The 18756-nt window shown below is 42.9% G+C and overlaps 1 protein-coding gene across 8 annotated transcripts in view; it reads left to right on the top strand.

Moving 5' to 3' along the window:
- The window catches only part of HNF4G (hepatocyte nuclear factor 4 gamma), a 162189-nt gene that overhangs the window by 69715 nt on the left and 73718 nt on the right, over nucleotides 1–18756 (top strand). For 5 of the 8 annotated variants that reach the window (XM_033933471.1, XM_033933470.1, XM_033933468.1 and 2 more), the window contains exons 2-3: nucleotides 6745–6919; nucleotides 7166–7260. In XM_033933471.1, coding sequence (XP_033789362.1) covers nucleotides 6774–6919; nucleotides 7166–7260 — 241 coding nt within the window. In that variant the 5' untranslated portion in view covers nucleotides 6745–6773. The remainder of the gene's footprint in view (nucleotides 1–6744; nucleotides 6920–7165; nucleotides 7261–18756) is intronic. The other 3 variants (XM_033933469.1, XM_033933467.1, XM_033933465.1) reach the window with 1 other exon arrangement.

Genomic DNA, 18756 nt, shown 5'->3' with positions numbered 1-18756 from the left:
AGATTACCTCCTATTATTTTTAAAAATAACAACCTGTAACTTCATCGAGTGTCCCTTTGTAATTTTTGATGAAGTAAAAAAAATTGATCCACTTATACCCATTCTACACCAAGATTGTGTTGTCTTTGATCATATTTCCACTCAGCCATCTCTTTTCCCGTTCTACTCCACTCAGGATTTTGTAGACTTCAATCATATCTCCCCTCAGCCATCTCTTTTCCAAGCTGAAGAGCCCTAACCTTTTTAGTTTTTCCTCATACGAAAGGAATTCCATCCCCTTTATTATCTTGGTCACACTTCTTCAAATCTTTCTTTATTTAGTGGCATCTTTTTTTGAGATAAGGCAACTATAATTGAACACAATACTCAAGGCAAGGTTGCACCATAGAGCAATACAGAGGCATTATAACATTCTAAGTCTTGTTTACTATCCCTTTTCTGATAATTCCTAGCATCTTGTTTGTTTTTTGGGCCACCGCCGCACATTGGGTGGAAGGTTTCAGCATATTATCTACAATGTTACCCAGATCTTTTTCTTGGGCACTGACCCCCAAGGTAGACCCTAGCATCTGGTAACTATGATTTGGGCTATTCTTCCCAATGTGCATCACTTTGTATTTGTCCACATTAAAAGTAATTTTCCATTTGGATGCCCCCATCTTCCAATTTCCTAAGGTCTGCCTGCTATTTTTCACAGTCTGAATGCATTTTAACAACTTTGAACAGTTTAGTGTCATCTGCAAATTTAATCACCTCACTTGTCATTCCAATTTCCAGATAATTTATAAATAAGTTAAATATCACCATTTCAAGAGCAGATCCCTGTGGCATTCCACTATTTATCCTTCTCCATTGATAAAAATGAACATTTAACCCTAACCTCTGTTTTCTGTCCAATAACCAATTCCTAATCCACAACTGAACATTGCCTCCTGTTCCATGAACCTTTAATTTTCTCAGGAGCTTCCCATGAGGAACTTTGTCAAAAGCTTTCTGAAAATCTAGATACACTACATTACATTACATTACACTACATCATCTAGTTCACCTTTATCCACATATTTATTCACATCTTCAAAGAAGTCAAGCAAATTGGTAAGGCAAGATCTCCCTTGGCTGAACCCATGCTGACTATGTGCCATTAAATCATGTTTGTCTATGTGTTCCACAATTTTATTTTTTATAATTGTTTCCACCATTTTGCCCACATTGAAGTCAGGCTTACTGCTTCTAATTTCCCGGATTTCCCTCTGGAACTCTTTTTTAAAATCAGCATGACATTGGTCACCTTTCAAATCTTCAGGTACAGCAAACAATTTTAACGACTGGCTACAGATCGCTAACAACAGATCATCAATTTCATGTTTGAGTTCATTCAGTACCCTAGCATGTATTCCATCTGATCCAGGTGATTTATCAATCTTTAACTTGTCAATTTGGCTTAGTATGTCTTCCAGGTTCACTGAGATTTCTTTCAGTTCTCCGCATCATCATCCTTGAAAACCATTTCCATAAAGACCAAAGCAAAGAATTCATTTAGTCTCTCCACTATAGCCTTATCCTCCCTAAGTGCCCCTTTTGCTCCTTGATTAACCAATGGTCCCACAGATTCCTTCACAGGTTTTCTGCTTCTGAGGTACCTAAAAAAATTATTACTATGAGTTTTTACCTCTTTAGCAAGTTTCTCTTCATATTCATTTTACCTTTTTTTTATCAATGTTTTGCATCTAACTTGCCAGTTCTTATGTCTCTTCTTATTTTTTTCATTTGAATTCTTTTTCCATTCTTTAAGGAAATTTTTTTTTGCTCTAATAGCCTATTTCACTTCACCATTTAGCAATACCAGTTCTTATTTCCTCTTCTTGCCACCTTTGCTAATATGTGGAAAACATCTGGTCTAGGCTTCCATGATGGTATTTTTCACTATCGTCCGTACCTGGTTTCCAATCCTAACCTCTCTAGCATTCTCTGATATAATATTTATCCAGTCAATGTTGGGGTAATTGAAATAAAATCAAATAATTTTGCAGCTCTCTTCTGCTGGGGAAGAAACCTGAGCTGACCATCACACTACTGAAAATGGAGAAAAAGACCTCAAAAAGAACAGAAGTGTCACAGAGCACCACATAGCTGTACAATAACATTAAAAAAAATAACATAAAAATTCATTTCTAGACTGCATCACCTTCAAGTTCTATGCGGTTTACTCAATATTATTTTAAAATGTACAAAAGATGAGAGTAAGCTCATTGTATCACTTGCCAAAAAAATCTTCACATATACAATCCGACCAGTTTTCTTTACCAGCAGGAAAATAACAGTTAATGCTGCAGCCACACACACTATCAAATGGGACAACAAAATCAGCATCTGTATAAGCCAAAATGTTCACTTACCTTTCATCCCGATCAGTCCCAAATATATCCAATCCCAACAGGAGACTCCGTTTCGCAAGGGAGTCTTCAGGGGATTCATGGAAAACAAACACTCCACAGCACAATGAATACAGCTACTTGCAGGAAGATCATCAGTGAGAACATAAGAACATAAGAACATAAGAAGTTGCCTCCGCTGAGGCAGACCATAGGTCCATCCTGCTCAGCGGTCCGCACCCGCGGCGGCCCATCAGGCCCATTGCCTGAGCAATGGTCTATACCTATCTATACCCCCCAATCCCTTTCTCTTCTAGGGATCTATCCAAACCTTCTTTGAAACCATTTAATGTTTTCTTGTCTACAACAGCCTCTGGAAGCGCGTTCCATGTATCCACCACCCTCTGAGTGAAAAAGAACTTCCTAGCGTTTGTTCTAAACCTGTCCCCTTTCAATTTCTCCGAGTGCCCCCTTGTACTTGTGGCGCCCCTTAATTTGAAAAATCTGCCCCTGTCTATTTTTTCTATGCCCTTCAGGATCTTGAAGGTTTCTATCATGTCTCCTCTAAGTCTTCGCTTCTCCAGGGAGAAAAGTCCCAACTGCTTCAATCTGTCGGTATATGGGAGATTTTCCATTCCCTTTATCAGTTTGGTTGCTCTTCTTTGTACTCCCTCAAGTACCGCCATGTCTTTCTTGAGGTACGGCGACCAGTACTGGACACAGTACTCCAGATGTGGCCGTACCATTGCACGATACAGCGGCATGATGACTTCCTTCGTCCTGGTCGTAATACCCTTCTTAATGATACCCAGCATTCTGTTTGCTTTCCTAGAGGCTGTGGCGCATTGCGCCGATGCCTTCAGTGTTGCGTCTACCATCACTCCCAGGTCTCTCTCCAGGTTACTAACCCCTAGTGGTGTTCCCCCCATTTTGTATGTGAACATCGGGTTCTTTTTCCCCACGTGCATGACCTTGCATTTCCCCACGTTGAAGCTCATCTGCCACTTTTCGGCCCATTTTTCCAGCTGCGTTAGATCCTTTTGGAGATCCTCGCAGTCTTCCTTGGTTTGAGCCCTGCTGTATAGTTTGGTGTCATCTGCAAATTTAATGACTTCACACTTAGTTCCCGCCTCTAGATCATTTATGTAGATATTGAACAAGAGCGGTCCCAGCACCGACCCTTGCGGAACTCCGCTCGTGACCCCTTTCCAGTCTGAGTAGTGTCCCTTTACGCCAACCCTCTGCTTCCTGTTTGCCAGCCAGTTTTTGATCCATCGGTGGACCTCCCCTTGTACCCCGTGGTTCCATATCTTTTTAAGCAGTCTCTCGTGTGGCACCTTGTCGAAGGCTTTTTGGAAGTCAAGGTAAATGATGTCTATAGATTCCCCTTTATCCACCTGGCTGTTCACTCCCTCAAAGAAGTACAATAAGTTTGTGAGGCATGACCTACCCTTACAGAAGCCATGTTGACTCGGTTTTAGCTGCCCATTTTTTTCGATGTGTTCACAGATGCTGTCTTTAATCAGTGCCTCCATCATCTTTCCCGGGACTGAGGTCAGGCTCACCGGCCTGTAGTTTCCCGGGTCCCCCCTTGCGCCCTTCTTGAAGATGGGCGTGACATTTGCTATTTTCCAATCCTCCGGGATCTCTCCGGTTTTTAAGGATAGGTTGCATATCTGTCGAAGTGGCTCCGCTATTACGTCTTTTAGTTCCTTGAGTACCCTTGGGTGAATGCCATCTGGACCCGGCGATTTGTCGCTCTTTAGTCTGTCAATCTGCTTCAGTACATCTTCTTGGCTTACCTCTAAATCGACCAGCTTATCGTCTTGTTCTCCTATTATGATCTCCTCGGGTTCTGGTATGGTGGTTATATTCTCCATCGTGAAGACTGATGTGAAGAACTCATTTAACCTGTCAGCTATCTCTTTCTCTTAATTTACAACTCCCTTTCTGTCTCCATCGTCCAATGGTCCCACTTCTTCTCTCGCCGGTTGCTTCCCCTTGACGTATCTGAAGAACGACTTGAAGTTTGTTGCTTCCTTTGCCAGTCTCTCTTCGTATTCTCTTTTTGCTTTTCTAATCACTCGGTGACACTCTTTCTGGTGTTCTTTGTGCCCTTTTTGGTTCTCCTCTGTTTGGTCTTTTTTCCATTTTCTGAACGATGCTTTCTTGTCGCTTATCGCCTTCTTCACTGCACTTGTTATCCACATTGGGTTTTTTGTTCTATTTTTTTTGCACCCTTTTCTAAACTTGGGGATGCATATGCTTTGTGCTTCGTGCACAGTCTCCTTGAATAAGGTCCAGGCTTTTTCTACGGATTCCTTCTTCCCTATGTTGCCTTTGAGCTTCTTTCCCACCATTTTTCTCATGGCATCATAATTTCCTTTTTTGAAGTTGAGTGCCGTCGTTGTGGTTCTTTTCCCCTTTGATGATCCAATTTCAAGCCTGCACTGGATCATGTTGTGATCGCTGTTACCTAGCAGGGGTAATACCGCCACCTCCTTTGCTGTCCCCCCTAGTCCGTTGAAGATTAGGTCAAGAGTGGCATCGCCCCTTGTTGGTTCCATGACCAGCTGCTCCATGAAACAGTCCCTCGTGACTTCTATGAATTTTGTCTCTTTTGCGCAGTTTGAGTGCCCAATACTCCAGTCTATCCCAGGATGGTTGAAATCCCCCATCACCACCACATTTCCGCTTCTGCATACCTGCTTCAGTTCAGCCTCCATCTCCTGGTCGATTTCTTCCGGTTGTCCAGGTGGGCGGTAGTACAGACCCAGTTTAATGTCTGCTCCTGCTCCTCCCTGTAGCTTAACCCATAGTGATTCCAGGCCATCCGCCCGTACTGTTGTTTCCGTCCTGGCTGATGGTATGGAGTCTTTTATGTACAGCGCTATTCCTCCACCCTTTTTATGTGTCCTGTCTTTCCTGTATAGTTTGTACCCTGGTATGGCCACATCCCATTGATTGTCCTCGGTCCACCACGTTTCTGTGACTCCAATTATGTCTAGGTCCTTATTGCTGGCTGTGATTTCCAGTTCTCCCATTTTGGCCCTCAGGCTCCTAGCATTTGTGTATAGGCAGTTTAAGACCCAGTTTTTAGTCCTCTCTTTTTGTTTCCCTTGTGCTTTGGTATTCCTGTAGTTTCCCTCATGGTTTGCCAGTTCCTGAGCTTCGTCCTCCTCCTGTTGTGTGTGTGTGACGTCCTCTGCCTGTTTCCCCTGCGCCTCCTGCTCTCCTAGTTCCCACTCCGTCCTGGGCTCTTTTTCACAATGACTTTGCCCCTCTGTTTCCTGTTGTTCTGTGTTGGTGCCGCTTACCTGGTCCATTTGTGCCCTCGATCCCTGCAATGCGTCTTTAGGTCCTTTTTCATCCCATACACCCTCAGACCCGAGTCCTCTTTTACACTGTCCCAGTTCAGTACCTTTGTCAGGTACTGATGTCCGATGTGTCGAGGTCAGGTCGACTATCGGCTTTCCCCTTCTTCTCAGTTTAAAGCCAAGTCTATGACGTTCTGGACGTTGCGTGCCATTAAGGACATTAAGGACCTTTGGCGTCTAGAAGCCATCATCAAGTTACCGCTTAGTGCATTGATTTCATTAACATGTTGCTGCCGTTCAACTTGACATAGGCTGACAGCACGAACATCCAGACATCCTGTAAACATCACTATTCAAAGAAATCCCTTCCATGTAATAGAATGGTTGAGCCACTGAATGTAATTGCAGTAATTAATTTGTGAAACAGGGTTTCCCATTGAGACTTGATATATTTGGGTCTGATTGGGATGAAAGCTAAATGAACTTTTTGGCTTATATGGATGTTATTGTCCTATTTGATTGTGTGTATGTTCTTATTGGAGGTAATTGAAATCATCCATTATTATACTGTACCACAATTAGCCAGCTTTCCTAACCTCTGAAAACATTTCTTCATCTGTCTGCTCATTCTGTCCTGGGGATAGTAGCATAACCCTACCTGTATATTATTAAGAACAAAATGACAGAATTTTTTTTTTTTTTTTACTTGCAGATTAGTAAAAGGACCCCTTAATGATTTCTGTTGTATAAAGTGATACAATATTTTTATAACTATATCATAGTATAATTTCATTATTATATATTCCTGCTTGTTTTTTGCAACAGGGGCTTAAAAATATATATATTAAAAATGTTTGCCAGATGCATCATAGAGTCTGCAAATGATGACAAGTTTAAGCTGCTGTTTTATATTCATTGATTGTTACATCAAAATGCATTTAGAGATACTGTATGTGTTATGCAACTAAATATAACTTTACATGAATTAGCCAAGGTATCGTAGCCTTTTTAGGTCTAAATTATGCTGATTAGATTGCACTATCAATTTTTATCAGCAGATACTTCTCCAGCAGAACTGAACAACATGAACACAGCAGACAACGGTGTCAACACTTTTTGTGCAATATGTGGAGACAGAGCTACTGGCAAACATTATGGTGCATCCAGCTGTGATGGGTGCAAAGGCTTCTTCAGACGTAGCATACGGAAGAGTCATGTTTACTCCTGCAGGTATTTCAAATATTCTGTTAAGACCTCACCTTGACCTGAATTCAGGGAGCAATGGGATGCCTTTTGTGAGCAGTACAGAGGTGTTGTTAATTTATTGACTGGTGAATGTAAAGACTTGTATCATAGAACTGTTCTTGTATCAATAACCAAATGATATTTCAAGGTTATGAACATGACGATTCTCATAGCTTTTGAAAATGTATGTTTGTAAAATAGATCTCCAATATATTTAAACTTGTCATTTAGGTTTAGTCGACAATGTGTCATTGACAAGGACAAGAGAAATCAATGTAGATACTGTCGTTTAAAGAAGTGCTTTCGAGCAGGAATGAAGAAAGAAGGTAAATGAATTTTTTTCTCTGTTGTTATAGTATAATAAATTATCTTAGTAAGTACTAAGTTTCCAAAAAATTACCTCATATTAATGTGTGTTATAAAAGATATATTAAAACAATTTGTAGAAACTGTTAATTAACCACAGTTGAGAAATCTTCAAGGCTGAACAAAACTCTTTCAATTTCAGCATGGTTGAATTGAACTCAGAAAATCCATTGATTTCCCCTGAATTGTGCATAAAATGAAAGGTAGATCCACAAAACTTGAAGATCTGAACACTTGCTTTGGACCTAGTGGGCCAATAAAATGCTCTTCAATTATCTGAAGATTCAATTTAAAATTTTTTAAAACAATAGGATATTGCATTTATTTTATAAAGGGAATCTTCCATAAAGGTCCCATACATGTGTAAATAATGATAGAAGTCAGGATATACTTCTATAAATTATATGCATAAATGTTATTCTGGTCTTTTCCTGCTCCCTGAAATACCTAGGATGGGGATAGGGACTTGTGCACTGCCTTTTTATACTTTTATAACCACACTCAAAGTGGTTTATATACAGGTACTTCAAGCATTTTTCCCCTATCTGTCCCAGTGGGCACACAGTCTATCTAATGTACCTGGGGTAGTGGAGGATTAGTGACTTGCCCAAGGTCACGAGCAGTGTGGGGGTTTGAACCCACAACCTTGGGGGAAATGAGGTTGTAGCTCTAACCACTGTGCTATACTCTCCTCACATCTAGGATATTATTCTATACAGTAACCTGGCAATGATGCACCTAATATTTAGGTAGCCTCAGGTACACTAGATATAGATCTAGCATAAGTGAGGACACCAAAATGCAGCAGGAATGCTTGTACCTTCCAGTTCTGTAAGTTATGTATGTTAGTGGGAGCTACCCATGCAGGTCCCATGCATATTCCCCCTTGCAAATACACACTATGCATAAGAATATAAGAACAACCATACAGGGTCAGTCCAATGGTCCATTTAGCCCAGTGTTTTTTGTTTTTTTTTTAAATCTCCAATAGTGGCCAATCCAGGTCACAGTACCCAGCAGAAACCCAGATAATAGCAACATTCCATGCTATTGATCCAGAACAAGCAGTGACTTCCGCCATGTCTCTTTCAGTAGCGGAATTTGGACTTTTCCTCCAGGAGCTTGTTGAAACCTTTTTTTTAAACGTGCTACACTAACTGCTGTAACCAAATCCTTGGCAACAAGTTCCAGGATGTATCTATTTTTGGAGTAAAAGCATATTTCCTCCTGTTTGTTTTTAAAGTATTTCTGTGTAATTTCACTTGGCGTCCCCAGGTTTTTGCACTTTTTGAAAGGGTGGAAAATCATTTCACTCTTTCCCATTTTATACCACTCAGAATTTTGTAAACCTCAATCATAATTCCCTTTAACTGTCTCTTTTTCAAGCTAAAAGCCTCAATCTCTTTAGTCTTTCCTCATATGTGAGGCGTTCCATCCCTATATCATTTTGGTCATTGTTCTTTGAACTTTTTCTAATTCTGCTACATCTTTTTTGAGATACAGTGACCAGAACTGTGCATAGTATTCAAGGATGCATCATGAAGTAATAGAAGCATTATAACATTCATGATCTTATTTACCATCCCTTTCCTAATAATTCCTAGCACCCTGATTATTTTTATTTATTTTTTGCCGCAGCTGGACACTGGGCAGAAGATTTCAGCGTATTGTCTACAAACACACTCAGATCTTTTTCTTGGGTGCTTATTCCTAAGATGCTGCTTCAATTAGACCTGAATTACCAGACTTTTTCATCTTTCTGATGAGTTTGAACAGAGTTCTCTTTGTCCCAGACCGGCTGACCGGTGACATCATCAGTCGTGCGGAGGTTGAAATTCTGTGGTGCATGCCAGAGACCACTTTGCTGCTTCAATTAGACCTGAATTACCAGCCTTTTCCATTTTTGTGCTGAGTTTGAACGGAGTTCTCTTTGTCCTGACCTGCTGACAGCAGCCTACTAAGCCCCGCCCACCAGTGATGTCACCAGTCACACAGATGTTGAAATTGTGCAGTGTCATGCCAGAGGCATCGTGTATTTGGAAAGTTGTGTCAGCACCATTGTGCCAATGAAGGAGCACTATTGAGGAGCTCCTTAGATCGCTCCTTTGATCAAAACTTTGGAAGAAGCTTTATTGCGGTATTTATGAGAATTTCATAGGAAATTGTTTGTGAAAAGTAATTGAGCGATGTGTACTATTCCTACATAATATGGGCATCTAGTAGGGCATTTGGATAGTCATCAGAATGTTGTGGAGAGATGTTTGATTCAAGTAGAAGTGACTGGTCCATAGTTAAGATCACAATTACAGACTTTGAAATTTGATTTAATGAATGCTTGATCAATGAAGAATAAGGCAATGTTGATTTATGATATTATTGTCTTGTAATTTTGATATTACTTGTGTCACTGAAACAACTTAGAAGAATCAGATGTACCAAGAAAGGTTTGGACAAGTTCCTGGATGAAAAATCCATAGTCTGTTATTGAGAAAGACATGGGGGAAGCCACTGCTTGGTAAGCGTGGATAGCAAAGCTGGTTTTAAGAAAGGTTTGGACAAGTTCCTGGAGGAAAAGTCCATGGTCTGTGGTTGGGAAGGACATGGAGGAAGCCACTGCTTGCCTTGTGTCATTAGCATGGAATATTGCTACTCCTTGGGTTTTGGCCAGGTACTAGGGACCTAGATTGGCCACTAAAAGAATGGGCTACTGGGCTTGATGGACCATTGGTCTGACCCAGTAAGGTTATTCATATGTTCTTATAAACTGTGCAACAGAGTTGTTCGGTAGATGGGGGTGGGAATGTTGGGCTGCTGAGAAAGGAGATGGGGTTTTGATTATTTTTAGAGAGAATTTAATTTTTAAACAGATGTTTAGAGGGATGATAGACACATAGAAACATGATGGCAGATAAAAGCCAAATGTCCCATTTAGCCTGCCCATCCATAGTAACCATTTCTTCCTCTCTCTAAGAGATCCCAAGTCCCTATCCCATCTCATGCTCTAATTGGATACCCAGTTTTCCAACCTCCTAAGGTCTTCCTGCAATTTTTCATAGCCGTCATGTGTTTTGACAACTTTAAATAGCTTTGTGTCATCTGTATATTCAATCAGCTCACTTGTCGTTCCAATTAAATAGCACTGGTCCTAGTACAGATCCTTACAGCACTCCAATATTGAGAAAAATGGCCATGTAACCATACCTTCTGTTTTCTGTCCTAATCTGCAACGGAACATTGCATCCTACCCCATGACTCTAAAAGTCTCTCATGAGGAACTTTGTCAAAAGCTTTCTGAAAATCTAGATACAATAACTGGCTCACCTTTATTCATGTTTATTCATACATTCAAAGAAATGCAGCATATTGGTGAGGCAAAATCTCCCTTGGTAGAACCCATGCTGACTCTATCCTATTAAACCATGTTTGTGTACATGTTCTATAGTTTTATTTATTTATTTTTTTATAATAGTTTCTACTATTTTTCCCAGCACTGAAGTCAAGCTTACTGGTCTGTAATTTCCCAGATCACCCCAGAACCTTTTTAAAAATTGCTTTAATATTGGCCACCTCCAATCTTCAGATATTATAGATGATTTTAGCAACAGGATACAGATCACTAACAGCAGATCAGCAATTAAATGTTTTGAGTTTTTCAGTACTCTGGGATATATACCATCTGGTCCAGGTGATTTGGCACCCTTAAACTTGTTGATTTTGCTCAGTATATCTTCCAGGTTCACTGAGATTTCTTTCAGTTCCTCTGCATTATCACCTTTGAAAGCTATTTCCATTTTAAGCAGATCTCTTACATCTTCTTCTGTAAAGACTGAAGCAAAAAATTCATTCAGTCTCTCTGCTATGGCCTTATGTTCCGTGAAGGTCCCTTTTGCTCCTTGATGATCCAACAACCCCATGAATTCCCACACAGGTTTTGAGCTTCTGGTGTACTTGAAAATGTAGTTGCTCACGAGTTTTTGCCTCTTTGGCAAGTTTCTCTTCATATTCTTTTTTTTACCTTCTTTATCTGATCATATTACTCTGATCTTGAAATCTTTTCACTGAATCCCAGTCCAACAGAGAATATTATATAAAGTACTTTCACTGTTCATCAAGTGCTATACTCATCTGTTCTAATATGTTTCCTAAATCTTTTGGATATTTATCACCCCCCCTTAAACTGAGATCTGAAGTAGAGATGTGGCTGATTAATATCAAGGTAGACAGAATTCATTATGTGAAAATGAAGAATTCCATGTTTTCTAATGTTGAAGTAAAACATTGGAATTCCCTTCCTAGGACTTTGAGATTGTGTAAAAATTGTATGTGGTTTAAAAAATAGCTAATGACACAATTATTTGTAGAAGCCTTTATGTGATGTTTATAGGGTTGCTATTGCTTTTTATGATGTTTTGTTATGTTCTCTAGGGTTGAGAGATGCTGAGGATATCTAGAATAGTATGCGATTATAATACTTTTAGGTTTAGTTGAGGCTTGTTTTCTGAACTGTTTGTTTAAAATATTATGCATGTTCTTTCTGTTCATTGCCTAGATTTTAAGCAATTTATACATTTTTTTAAATAAATAAAATCAATACTTTGCATCTAACTTGCCATTGCTTATATTGCTTCTTATTTTCTTCATTTGGATCCTTTTTCCATTCTTTTAAGGATATTCTTTTGGTCTATAGCCTCTTTCACTTTACTTTTTATTCATACTGGCTCTTGTTTTCTCATCTTTGTTAATACGTGGAATGCATCTGATCTGGGCTTCCACAATGGTATTTTTAAATAATGTCCATGTCCAATTTAAATTCCAAACCTTATTGCTTCCAATTATTTTTGTTTCTTTTTAACCATTTCCCTCATTTTATTGTAGTCACCCTTTTGAAAATTAAGGGCCTGTTTTACAAATTTGTGCTAGCAGCTGCCGCTAGGCAACAGCCCTGAAGCCTTTTAAATCTTTATGGGCTTCGGGGCTGTTACCGGACAGCAGCTGCTAGCGCAGCTTTGTAAAACAGGCCCTAAGTGCCACTTCAGTAGATTTCTTTAGTGATGTAACTTCAGATATCAGCTCAAATTTGTAGAAGAGTAAATAGTAAATTTAGAGCAAATCAGAGAAATTATTTTTTCCACTCAACGTGTAATTAAACTCTGGAATTTGTTGCTAGAGAATGTAGTTAAAGCAGTTAATTTGGCAGCATTTAAAAAAGGTTTGGATAATTTTCTAAAAGAAAAGCCAATAAGCCATTATTAAGACGGACTTGGGAAATTCCACTACATATTTCTAGGTTAAGCAGCATAAAATCTGTTTTACTCTTTGGGATCTCACCGGATACTTGTAAGCTGGATTCAACACTGCTGGAAATAGGATAATAATAATAATAATAACTTTATTTTTATATACCGCCAACAATCTTGATGGACTTTTGGTCTATCCTAGTATGGCATGGCTTATATTCTTTTGTTAGCTTGTTAGCATTTATGCAGGTATGTGCTCACTTACATATAGTATTCTAGATATTTAGGCATGTATCCTTTGCATAAATGAACCACCTAGATTACAGAATTGTCGTTATAGAGGTCACTTCTATGGAAAAGGTGACTTTCTTTAAGCACTTACTCCCAAATTCTATAAAACCCACATACCACCCCCCCCCCCCTTTTTACAAAACTGCGCTAGCGTTTTTTTATCGCTGGTCACAGTGGTAATAGCTCTGACACTCATAGAATTCCTATGAGCATCGCAGCTAGTACCGCCATGGCTGGTTTTGTTAAAGGGGGATAGAGTTATGTGCCTACATCGGTGCGCCTAGCTGATATAGGCACTTAACTTACCGTATTTTCTCGCATATAACGCGTGCGTTATACGTGGTTTTTACATACCGTGCATACCATTGCGCGTTATATGCGTGAGCACGTTGTACAAAATTTTTTTTACATAGTTCCCCCCTCCTGACGTCCGATTCAACCCCCCCCCCCCGCAGGACCGCTCGCACCCCCATCCCGAAGGACCGCTCGCTCGCACTCCCAACCTGAAGGACCGCTCGCACCCCTACAGCCTCCCGACCCCCCCCATCATGTAGAAGCTCCTACCGGTGTCCTGCTGCTTCCTCTTGGTGGTCCCGGCCCTTCTGTGAGCCCTGCGCCTGCGCTGCTTCCTCTTCCGGCGGTTCGCCCTTTCTCTAACGTCAAGCCCCCTTGCCCCGCCGACTCCCCGACTCCCCGACACAATCGGGGCAAGAGGGAGCTCAAGCCCTCTTGCCCCAGCCAACCGCGGCACCCCCGAGGGAGCTCAAGCCCTCTTGCCCCCCCCGACACGATCGGGGCAAAAGGGAGCCCAAGCCCTCTTGCCCTGCCGACTTCCCAACTCCCCGACAATATCGGGCCAGGAGGGAGCCCAAACCCTCCTGGCCATGGCGACCCCCCTACCCCCATCCCGCACTACATTACAGGCAGGAGGGATCCCAGGCCCTCCTGGCCTCGACGCAAACCCCCCTCCCCCCAATGACCGCCCCCCCAAGAACCTCCAACTGCCCCCCCAGCCGACCCACGACCCCCCTGGCCGACCCCCACAACACCCCCACCCCTCTTCCCCGTACTTTGTGTAGTTGGCCGGACAGACGGGAGCCAAACCCGCCTGTCCGGCAGGCAGCCAACGACGGAATGAGGCTGGATTGGCCCATCTGTCCCAAAGCTCTGCCTACTGGTGGGGCCTAAGGTGCCTGGGCCAATCAGAATAGGCCCAGGAGCCTTAGGTCCCTCCTGGGGGCGGGGCCTTGGGCACATGGTCGGGTTGGGCCCATGTGCCTCAGGCCCCACCCCCAGGAGGGACCTAAGGCTCCCGGGCCTATTCTGATTGGCCCAGGTGCCTTAGGCCCCAGCAGTAGGCGGAGCTTTGAGATGGATGGGCCAATCCGGCCTCATTCCGTCGTTGGCTGCCTGCCGGACAGGCGGGTTTGGCTCCCGTTGTCCGGCCAACTATACAAAGGTACGGGGAAGAGGGGTGGGGGTGTCGTGGGGGTCTGCCAGGGGGGTCGCGGGTCGGCTGGTGGGGCGGTCGGAGGTTCTTGGGGGGGGCGGTCGTTGGGGGGAGGGGGGTTTGCATCGAGGGCAGGAGGGCCTGGGATCCCTCCTGCCCATAATGTAGTGCGGGGTGGGGGTAGGGGGTCGCTGTGGCCAGGAGGGTTTGGGCTCCCTCCTGGCCTGAACAACTAGCGGGGGGAGGGGGGATCGCCAGAGCCAGGAGGGCTTGGGCTCCCTCCTGGCCCGATATTGTCGGGGAGTTGGGGAGTCAGCGGGGTAAGAGGGCTTGGGCTCCCTTTTGCCCCGATCGTGTCAGGGGGGCAAGAGGGCTTGAGCTCCCTCTTGCCCCGATCGTGTCAGGGGTGCTGCGGTTGGCTGGGGCAAGAGGGCTTGAGCTCCCTCTTGCCCCGATCGTGTTGGGAGTGCCACGGTTGGCTGGGGCAAGAGGGCTTGAGCTCCCTCTTGCCCCGATCGTGTCGGGGAGTCAGGGAGTCGGCGGGGCAAGAGGGCTTGACGTTAGAGAAAGGGCAAACTGCCGGAAGAGGAAACAGCGCAGGCGCAGGGTTCACGGAAGGGCCAGGACCGCCAAGAGAAAGCAGCAGGACACCGGTTGGAGCTTCTACATGATGGGTAGGGGGGGGTCGGGAGGCTGTGGGAGTGCGAGCGGTCCTTCAGGGTGGGGGTGCAGGTGGGAGTGCGTGCGAGCGGTCCTTCCGGGTGGGGGTGCAAGCGGTCCTGCGGGGGGGGGGGGTGAATCGGACGTCGGGGGGGAATCAGGCTTTCAGGGTGGGGACAGGACTTCAAGGGGGAGAGGAGAGTCGGGGCGGGCGAAAGGAGAGTCGAGGTGGCCAGAGGAGAGTCGGGGTGGGCGAAAGGAGAGTCGGGCAGCGACGGGAGAGTCAGGCAGCATGCACGGTATACGGGTGTGCGTGGTATATAAAATTTCTGTACATAAATTTGTGTTTTCCGCGCGCTATACCCATGTGCGCGTTTTACATGGGTGCGCGTTATCTATGTGAAAATACGGTAATTGATTAAAAGGTGTAATCAGCATTGATAACTGGCGCTTAATACCTCATAAATGCTGTTAATTGGACTTAATTGAAAGTTAGGTGCCTAACTTGAAAAATGTGATTCTATAAAAAGCAGGCGCATAGTTCAAAGCACATAGTCAAAATTGAATATAGTTAGGTGGTGGATCATGGGCATGTTTTTGAGTTAGGTGCTTTTGATGCCTAACTTAGACACAGGCATTTGGGCTAAGAAAGCTCTGTGATAAATATGGTATGCATAAAAAATAGGATACCTATTGAAGCCTAAGGCCGCTTAGGTGGTGCTAAGCATAATTCTATACAGTGAGCCTTTTATAGAATCACACTCAATGCCCCATTAGGCACCAGTATTTTAGGCAACATATAGAATTGGGGCTTTATAGCCATATTCTACATATCATGGCTAAACTTACAACACCACAGAGGATGGTGCTTAGAAACTATTCTATAAAATGCCCCTGATGTTTATAGAATCATTCATGTGACTAACATTTAGGCATAAGCAATTGTGCCAATGGAAACCAGACCTAAATACATGTGACTAATGACCTCTTTTACAAAGGCGCGCTAGTGGCTGCGCTGCGCTAACAACCCCAAAGCCTATAGAGATTTAAAGGGCTTCGGGGCTGTTGCTGCGCAGCAGCTGCAAGCACGGCTTTGTAAAAGAGGCTGTAAGTTGTGCACCAACTTTTAAAAATGCCCACAACTCACCCCTACTGCTCCCCGGGCCTTATCCCTCTTGAAATCCGCGCACTAGAATTTACACACATCACCTTATAGAATATACTTAGAAAGTTTATATTATGTAGTTATTTAAACGTCTCTATCATGTCTCCCCTCTCCTGCCTTTCCTACAAAGTATACAGATTGAGATCTTTAAGGCTATCCCCATACATCTTATCACGAAGACCACACACCATTTTAGTAGCCTTCCTCTGGACCGACTCCATCCTTTTTATATCTCTTTGAAGGCGCAGCCTCCAGAATTGTACACAATATTCTAAATGAGGTCTCCCCAAAGTCTTATACAGGGGCATCAATACCTCCTTTTTCCTACTGGCCATACCACTACCTATGCAACCTAGCATCCTTCTAGCTTTTGCTGTCAGCTTTTCAACCTGTTTGGCTACCTTAAGATCATCACAGACAATAACACCCAAGTCCCGCTCTTCCGTCATGCACATAAGTTCTTCACCCCCTAAACTGTATCGTTCCCTCTGGTTTTTGCAATCCATTTGCATGATCTTGCATTTATTAGCATTAAATTTTTGCTGCCAAATTTCAGACCACTTTTCAAGATTCACCAGGTCTTTCTTCATGTTATTCACACCACCCGGCATATCTACTCTATTGCAGATTTTGGTATAATCCGCAAAGAGGCAAATCTTATCTGACAATCCTTTAGCAATATCATTTATAAAAATGGTAAAAAGAACAGGCCCAAGAACAGAACCTTGAGGCACACCACTGGTTACATTCCTTTCCTCAGAGCAATCTCCATTGATCACTACCCTCTGTCGCCTTCCACACAACCAGTTCCTGACCCAGTCTGTCACTTTGGGACCCATCCCAAGGGCACTCAGTTTATTTATTAGACGTCTGTGTGGAACACTGTCAAAGGCTTTGCTAAAATCTAAATACACCACATCCAGCACACATCCTCCATCCAATTCTCTGGTCACCCAGTCAAAGAAATTGATCAGATTTGTCTGACAAGACCTACCTCTAGTGAATCCATGTTGCCTCCAGTCCTGTAGTCCACAGGATTCCAGAAACTTGACCATTCTCTGTTTTAAAAGTGTTTACATTAATTTGCTTACCACAGAAGTCAGACTTACCGGCCTGTAATTCCCTACTTCTTCCTTACTTCCACTTTTGTGGCGAGGGACCATATCCGCCCTTCTCCAGTCCTCTGGTACAACTCCCGACTCTAGAGACTTATTGAAAAGGTCAGTCAGTAGAGCTACCAGAACTTTCCTAAGTTCCTTCAGCACCCTCGGATGTACACCATCCAGCCCCATCACTTTGTCTACCTTTCTTTTAGCTAGCATCTCATGAACATAAGAACATAAGAATTGCCACTGCTTGGTCAGACCAGTGGTCCATCCTGCCCAGCAGTCTGCTCACGCGGCGGCCCCCAGGTCAAATACCAGTGCTCTTAATGAGTCCAACCTCACCTGCGTACATCCCAGTTTATCATGAATTTGTCCAGCTTATTCTTGAAACCATGGAGGGTGTTTTCCCATACAACAGACTCTGGAAGAGCATTCCAGCTCTCCACCACTCTCTGGGTGAAGAAGAACTTCCTTACGTTTGTACAGAATCTATCCCCTTTCAACTTTAGAAAGTGCTCTCTCGTTCTCCCTACCTTGGAGAGTGTGAACAGTCTGTCTTTATCTACTAAGTCTATTCTCTTCAGTATTTTGAATGTTTCAATCATGTCTCTTCTCAGTCTCCTCTTGTCAAGGGAGAAGAGGCCCGGTTTCTCCAATCTCTCACTGTACGGCAACTCCTCCAACCCCTTAACCATTTTAGTCGCTCTTCTCTGGACCCTTTTGAGTAGTACCATGTCCTTCTTATTGAAAGGGTCCAGAGGAGAGCAACTAAAATGGTTAAGAGACTGGAGGAGTTGCCGTACAGTGATAGATTAGAGAAACTGGGCCTCTTCTCCCTTAAAAAGAGGAGACTGAAAGGGGACATGATCAAAACATTCAAGATAATGAAGGGAATAGATTGACCACTGGTATGACCCAGCAGCGGCAATTCTTATGTTCTTCTCATAATGTGGGCTAGAAAGGATTTTTTTCTTTTTAGTGAGTTTATTATGGATAATATTTTTTTGTATTCGTTTTCTTATTTCTCTTGTCCATTATTTTATCAAGGAATTTTACCTCCCTTGCATGCCCTGATGTTACATTTACTAGGTAAATATTGGGGTAGTTGAAATCACCAAATAAACCTAAGGAATGGACACACACAATCACTCCACGTACTAATATATATGTCCTATATATAATATGGAGGGGACCCCCCCAAACCACATGGCTTCACAACACCAGTCATACCCCTATCTTCTAGGCACAAACTGTGAAAAGTGGAGAAAAAACCTCAGTTTGTCTCCTTTGGTAAAAAAAAACAAAAAACAATTCCACTTTTCCTGATGTAACTTCATTTAAATTGAGCATTCAAAATATGTCCTGAATGGTGATAGAACACCAGTGAAGCACTGTTGTAGCCTGAAGGGACCCCCCTCCCCCCTTCTTAGATAGAACACCAGCTTCCCAAAGGCAACAATTGTGAAATCCACACTGTTACAAAAACTGTTTCAAGTCCCAAAGAACTGTAAAAATATAGAAGAAATCACACTTAGCTGCAATTAACT

This window comes from Geotrypetes seraphini, chromosome 2 (genome assembly GCF_902459505.1).
Source record: "Geotrypetes seraphini chromosome 2, aGeoSer1.1, whole genome shotgun sequence".
NCBI lineage: Eukaryota > Metazoa > Chordata > Amphibia > Gymnophiona > Dermophiidae > Geotrypetes > Geotrypetes seraphini.
Note: the sequence above shows the minus strand (reverse complement) of the source record. Positions and strands in the feature narration are given on the sequence as shown.